The sequence below is a fragment of the Diadema setosum genome, chromosome 18 (genome assembly GCF_964275005.1).
Source record: "Diadema setosum chromosome 18, eeDiaSeto1, whole genome shotgun sequence".
Lineage (NCBI taxonomy): Eukaryota > Metazoa > Echinodermata > Echinoidea > Diadematoida > Diadematidae > Diadema > Diadema setosum.
Window position 1 is genome coordinate 15,970,267 of NC_092702.1, and position 7,750 is coordinate 15,978,016.

General features: G+C 37.3%; 1 protein-coding gene across 1 annotated transcript in view; it reads right to left on the reverse strand.

The window, feature by feature from the left end:
- Nucleotides 1–7,046, reverse strand: part of LOC140241356 (uncharacterized) — a 31,448-nt gene extending 24,402 nt beyond the window's left edge. Inside the window, exons 1-2 of the mRNA XM_072321090.1 lie at nucleotides 7,034–7,046; nucleotides 4,245–4,523 (exon numbers count right to left, since the gene is read on the reverse strand). Of these exons, the coding sequence (XP_072177191.1) occupies nucleotides 4,245–4,523; nucleotides 7,034–7,046 (292 nt within the window). The remainder of the gene's footprint in view (nucleotides 1–4,244; nucleotides 4,524–7,033) is intronic.
- Between the last annotated feature and the right edge of the window lie 704 nt (nucleotides 7,047–7,750).

Here is a 7,750-nt window from a genome sequence, read left to right on the forward strand (position 1 = left end):
TTCATTTCAATTCTAAAAATGTAAAAGCTCTGTCGTATGCAGGAGCGTCAAACTTGGAGGGCAAGGAACGGTAATACCTCCCCCCCCCCCATGTAAATGGGAGGGGGGGGGGGGGCAAACATCATCATTTACTCCAAAATAATTTCTGAGGTGAGGCAAATTTTCTTGCCTTTTCTAACAGAAAAACTGTCCAAAATTTTCACACAAAGTGCGCTTGATCAGATATTTGGATTTCAATTTTAATAATGCGAAATCTCCCTGGCATGGGAGGGGAATGCCATCTCCCACACCTCTCCTGTTAGGTTCCCTTCCATACACTCATCAATGATAAAGGACAAGTTCACCTTAATATATATGACGATTGAGCGAATGAAGCAAAATCATTAGAACACATCCACGAAAGTTTGAGGAAGATCTGACATTTTGTTCAAAAGTTATGAAGTTGTTTTTTTTTTAAGCTTCTGTACAGTCACTGCTGGACGAGAAGACTTCTGCAGTTTATGACGTCACATGCGAAAAACGATATCAGGAAAATATACAGAGAATTCCATATTTATTTTGAAAAAAAAGTTCACATTCCGTTGACTTGTAAGGGACATTTCTCTGCCTTCTGAAAGAATCAAGTCGAGTGATCTTTAGATACGCGAGAAAAGTTAAATTATGCTGAATTTTTTAAATATATTTTCTTTTTATCGTTCTATACGTTCTTCTATGTGACATCGCAAGCTGCGGTAGTTTTCTCATCCAGCGACTGTGGTATTGAAACATCGAAAATTCATAACTTACAAATAGATTGTCCGATTTTCTTCAAACTTTCACTGATGTGTTCTACTGATATTGTTGCATTGTCTTAATCATCTTGTGAGTAAGGAGAACTTGACATTTTTGGTGATTGACAAATTTCCAAATAGTTCATCGAAAAGTGCGCACTAGATCCATCATTTCAATTCCAACAAAGTCAGAAGTTTTCTCGTGTACGTGCTAATATCCTCTTTCGATTTACCCTTCCCCACCTCATTTCCTATCCATAGATTTATACTACACTTCTTTTAACTGACAATGTAACAAATATTTTATCGTAGGTACGTATACGAGGTATTTTCAGTTTAGTCTTTAAAATGCAAATGTTCCCTCGTATATGGGATTATGGTATGGGATTGGTTGGGGACGCCCCTTACACCCCCTGTTACTATTAACATCCCCTAAATGCATTGGTTATGGCTACACTACATCACATATTCCACAAAAAAAAAAGATGCACCAGGGGGTGTTTCATCAATTTAGTCAGCGCTGACAAGTTGTCAGTCTCTGACAATTTCAGTAAAATCCTTGATTTTGATTGGCTGAGATGTTCTAGTCACTGACTGTTACCATGGTGATTGTCAGAGACTGACAACTTGTCAGCGCTGACAACTTTCATGAAACGGTACCCTGATCGTTGAATTGCATTTATAGAGAAGCAGGAGTTCCCTCGTTTGGGAGGGGGATACCTCCTCCCACAATGTTCCTCCTATTGGTCTCCCTTCAAATAGATGAAAGACTTTTTGAATACTATATGATACACTTATCTGACATGTCTGATATAAATTGCCTGATATTCCACCAAATCTATGCGCCATGGGTATATTTCCCATCCGCTCCCCCGCATAGATCTCCCCCCCCCCCAAAAAAAAAAAAAAAAAAAAATGTGAAAACAGGTCGACGCCCCTGGAATGCAGGGGTTTTAACCCCGATGCAATTAATTGCATCTGCTGAAGTTAGAATTGGTGACCGATGTAGGTTAAACTACCAATGATCATGATCTGGTGTTGATGACGAAACCGTTGCTGATTAGGACATCTTAGGAGCACACAGTGTACTTTATCGAATTGAGAGTTTACAGTTTTCATCCTAAAATAGAAAATCACAAAAGAAATTGACTGCGCGGATATGAAAGCCATATTATATTGTCTAATGCAAAACGTATTTGACTGAATTGATCTATATTACAGCAGCATGCCACTAAATGATGTCTAATATCGATCTACTAAATGTTCACTCATGAATACTTTGAACGTGCTATAGGAAGCAATTCCCAGGAGATTTTCTCAAATAAGTTTATGCAGAATATTTAATTATGAGAAGTGCCTTTAATACAGAAAATTATCTAATTCTAAAATGAAAAAAAAAATCAGATGTTCAATTATATTCATATCATATTCAATATTTGTAAAATTATTGTAAAAAAAAATCTGAAAACCTGTGTAGACCCCCTCCTCACTACAATAGATAAGTACAACACTTCCAGAAATGTCTTGATCTTGAACTATAATGAAGCGCTTATAAACACTTCATTTTGTTGTTGTTGTTTTTTGTTTGTTTGTTTGTTTGCCTGTTTGTTTGTTTGTTGTTGTTTTTTTTTTGCTGTTGGCAGTATAGGGCTAGATTTTTTCATGATACCATTAGCATTATAGCAGAATGCCTGTGAGGAAGCAGCAAAAACAAATGAATGAAGAAACATTTCCATCAATAATAAAACGTTGACAAGTAGGTAAAGTTTAGCCTGCTAATATCTCAGTTTAAGAAAAAGGTAAACAGAACATTTTAAAATTCACCTTGACTACTAATATGGACATTCGTAGTTGACTGAAAACTCATTGTTTACTAGGTTACAGTACAGTCTAGATTCCTCATAAACAACACTAGAGATTTTCCGCAATAAGGGGAGAGAGAGAAAAAAAAAAAAAACTCCTCCCGTCAACACATACTTTTATTATATTATATCATGTGTACCTTTCCCCTGAAATCACATATCAACTTGTTCAGTTTATCATGTTTATGAACACTATTCATGAAACCTGCAAATGAAAATTTAAACATCAATTTTACTTGGCTTACTTCACGCCGTCTCACACAAAGTATGAAATCCCGGGTATGCAATATTATGCAGTCCATGCTTACCTCACAAGACAATTTCTATTTGATCTTTCTCCTCCTAATGATGTCCAATTCTTTTACCCGACTTTCATTATATTCTATTCTCCCTTACACCTTACGACCCTCTCTGTTCCCCTTTTCTCCTGTCTCCACTAGTGCAACTTCAACTTCCAGCTCACTGCTGCCCCCTACTTGTCTCTATTTGCCTTCCTTACACTCTCTCTCCCTATGTCGCTTCCCTCCTCAACTCTTCTTTGTCTAGGCTCTTCTTTTGTCAAGTCACGATCCCTACAAGGACTATACGTACACATGGTGTTACTGCAAACCTTTCTCCCTCACCAAGCAAACCTTAAAGTAACACAGTGAGATTCATTCTATCTTCCACGTACTCGCAAATTCTTAGCTCAAAAAGCAATTGTTTTCACCAGACCAAAATTCTTATCTGATCTTCCTGGAGATTTTATCAAATGTTTTCTCTATTTATTTTCAAAAAACAAACAAACACAATTCAAATCAATGCTACTTAATGAATAGAACCTTTTAACCCGAGATTTTACATTATTGAATACCCCCTCTTAATGTGTGGCAGATCAATGTCAAATGCACACTCTCCGTAACTCTGGTTTCAGCGTTTTTTCTCTCATAATCCTTACACTATAGTTCTCATAGACTTTGAATTCGTTATGATCCTGATTGTAGATATGCTCGTATAGGCCTGCTTGTGTACTTATAATAAACTTATGTCGGGTTTTCATTTAGTTCTTATTATTTTCTTTTGTTTTTCTTCCTTTTTCTTCCGCTCTTCCTTGACTTCTTTTGCCCTTTGAACTGTGGTAATTTTGTGTTCATACAGTTATGCCATCAGTATTCTTTGTCCTATATCTATTTCAAAACATATTTACATTGGTATTTGTTCTTGGAACCCGCGGTTACAAGCTTTGCTTTTGCAGTTCCTTCATAATTAACATCTTATGAAGTAAAATCTTTCATGTAGATGTCGTACGCCGACACACTTTTAAGTTGATCCACTGTATATTTTGATTTGTTCAACGTGTATCTTGCTGTTTTTTGTTTGTTTGTCTTTTTTTAAAATCATCGTCAAGTGAAATATGAAAATAAATGCAGGCTTCAAAATCAAAAGTCCATACCATACTTTAATACGTTTTCTTGCAATTACTGTTGAACCGGTGTGTGGATATACACACTGGAAGGAAACTGTAACATTCTTTTCTTTTTTTTTCAAATACAACATTGTACAAAAATGTTACATGCTTATACAACGAAGGTCTACCCAAATCCTACAGAATGATACTCTTTTTCCTTCTTACCGTCAGCTCCTTGATATTGCGATCCATCCTCACACTTGAAGGTTCCTTCTACCTCTCTGTCTGTACAGCCAATCCAGATGGATTCATGCAGCAGCTTACCGGCTGTAACGTATTGTGACGATAGTACTGTTGATGTCTCCTCGTCGTCGTTGTCCACCCACGGGTAACCCCCAATATCACTACAGGCTGTCACGGCTTCGTCATAATCCACGTAGGAGCTGGAACTATACTTGTAGCATCCCGTGCCTATGCTTTCCCATCCATCAGGACACGTACCACCTAGGATGGTTAACGCCAAAAAGAGTTTTTTTTTTTTTTTTTTTTTTTTTAAATTCTGAATGATTCTGATGGCTAATAGACAGAATCGGTTATACGTCACTAGGTTACATCACCCTCTCTATTTTTAAGCATATCGATAATCTTTTTTTAATCGATTTATAAGGTTAGTTTTTTTGTGTCTAAATGTATATTAAAAACAACAACAACAACAACAAGAGGTTATTCCAGGCACCCATCACTAAGTATCAGGCCATGACTTATTGTTTTCGACAAACATTCGACAAACATTATTACGCAGGCCAAGATGAATCCGCAAGAGCTAAACATAATGGGAGACACCAAGGGAGAGACAGAGAAAGATGTGAAGAGAGAGCAAGAGAGGGGAGAGATGGTGAAAGGATGATGGGCAGTAGAGAAAGAGGAAGAAAGAGGGGGATGCATGGGAGAGGGATGATTTTCTTGGTAATGGAATTACATTTCTACAATACTGGAATACATAATGTGAGCCTCCTATGTATATCATAATTCTTGTTCGGTGTAATTTGCTTTGTGTTGTTTTTTTTTCTTCAAAGTATTGGTTTTTACAATTTCACAAATCTATACGTGGCACTATCGATTTACGTACTGCATGATGTGAAAACATGAAGATCGCCTGGAATTCCCCTTTAAACACGAAATCCGACTCGAGACTGAAAAATAGTGTCCTATGGGGTGATCGTCTATTCAAGTGATTATCTGAATGAAGTCGTAACCCTGTTCTGAAGTACATCAATCAGTATACCACTCGCTAAAAGTTTCATTCCAGCCACAGGAACAATAATGTGGCATACACATCAGCGTAGATCAACTGTGAATTATTTGTGTAGAACTAACCCCTCTCGTGAGCCTAAGCTAATAGAGTACCGAGGTGTGACGTCAAACGTCATAGTCATATTCACTGCCAGGCAAACTGGTTTTTAACAACCTCACGTTGCCAGAATGTGATATGAACACAACGGTTGCTAACCACGCTCGAGCAAAAGACTGTAACATCATTACTTCGGTACTCTGTATGAAAATAAACTATATATGCTGCTTGCTGTTCTGGTTCATCGATTTAATCTTTTCTTCTTTCCCCTAAAGTTATAAACATGTATAATGCGACAGGGAATTTATTTCCACATGAGTCATCATTCGAGAAAAAGTAAGGTAGCATTTCAGCCGTGTCAAAGAAAGCAAGCAAGAAAGAAAGGCAACACCCTCACAATGAACTTCATCAGTAACGTTGCGCGGTCATTGTCGTGATGAATTCAAACTCGCAATTCTATATTATTCGATACCAGCATCTGTATATACTATGATGAGTTCAGTACTGATAATCATACTCAGTTGCCTGTTCTTGGTAGCAGTGATTCAAAGAATAGGAAAGATTAGCTTAAAACCATTCTTCATGAACCTGGAAGTCCAGCACAAAATCTGTTGGCACGTCGGTAACTCTTTTGGAAAGGTGTTAATAATTATACGAGATCATCTAAGCCACTTCAGCTGTTTTACACGGTTATGATGTTTTTACCAAGTTTAACATTTCCCCAATGCGTGTTCTCACGTATGCGTTTGCACGCATAGAATACAAAATACTCAGGTAATCAGGTTTTAGATGTTATACATTATTTTTCTCATTCTGCAATCCTGCGGTAAAGGAGCATTATGTTCAAAACTTGGAAAGTGCATGACTACAGATAACACATAATAGAATCGCAAAAATACCAAATCTTTGTAAGGAATAAAACAGAAATGTAAGTTGAAGGTTTTTCTCCTATGTGGTCGTGTTGGAAAGTGCAATTTGCGCTGGTACTTCCTTATTTTTAGACACGACATTTGGAAATACGCAGGATGTCTTCCTTACGTGAAAAAGGAAACCTGCGGATATCATCTTCTAACTTGATCTTAACTAACATAAGAATATATAACTAAAGCACATAATTTCTGTGAATATTATACTAGCACCCCTGACTAGATTTCAAATGCATGGTCTTTCCTTCCAATTATCTATGATAGGGGACTTAAAGGGGATATTATACTACTTGTATTCAGTCAATGCAAAAATATAAACATTAGCAAAGTTTGAGGAAACTCGGACGATCCGCTTAAATTTGGTTTGAATTATTAAAGTTTTAATCATATCCGTGAGGCGTCATCACTGGAGAAGAACACAACTATTCATGATGTCACAGTAGAATTAAATTGAAGCGAATTGAATTGCACTGAACTCATATCCTCTTCATTTGGTTAGCTTCCGTGTCAGCAAAGCCAGTTTCAATAGGGGTCCATCTACATTAAGGGCCCACAGTAGCGTAACGTAAATGGAATGGAGAGAATTCAACATACTTTTATTTTTTCTAGTATGATTAAAATGTACTTGACTTAGCTCTTTGTGGAGGCGACGAGTTGAAGAAGTGTGCTCTTTTCAGAAAAAAAAAAATAATATCCATCAAAAACATAGCTGAAGAAACAAATTAAAGCAAACTTACTTGCGCACGACATCTTGATAAATTCATCTTTTCAAATCTTATTGTTAAGTTTCCATGAAAGAAAGCTAAACATTTTGCTGTATGATATTTAGGAAGATGGGGCTCGAGTGAGTCACTCAAATAATGATACCCAAGGTTATCAAAACAGACATTCCTTCATGTGAAACTCCTCTCAACACAAAGATAAAAAAAAAAGATACAATACCTGTCAACTTCATCAGGCAAAGTACCAGAATGACGTGAATCTGAAGTTCTCCAGACATAGCGGTTGTCGTTTACGTATGATTACGGTGACACATTCTTCAGCTAACGGAACACTGAGAGAACGGTCCAAGAGTACATGTGCCTCCACCTCGCTCTCGACTTCATCCATGCACTGCCAGCATTCCGTAATCCGCTGACTTGGTATGACTACTGAAACACATTTCAGGTCTTATAACCGCTATGCTCAGCTATTCTGATGCAAATCCAAATCTCCGTTGGCAACATATTTTCAGGAACTGTTGTGCAGAGGATAACACGTGACAATGGGGTGTAATCTCAGTCGCTGATTAAACCCTAAAAACTGCGCAGCACCAAATGCGCGCAGATTTTTCGAAAAGCTGTCGTTTTCTCCCTTTATGAAGACGGGCTGTCGCACTTTTGTTTTCAGATTAAAGTTTAGTTTTATGACGTACACTGGCATGAAATAACGCATTGTAATCTTGTCGAAAGCAG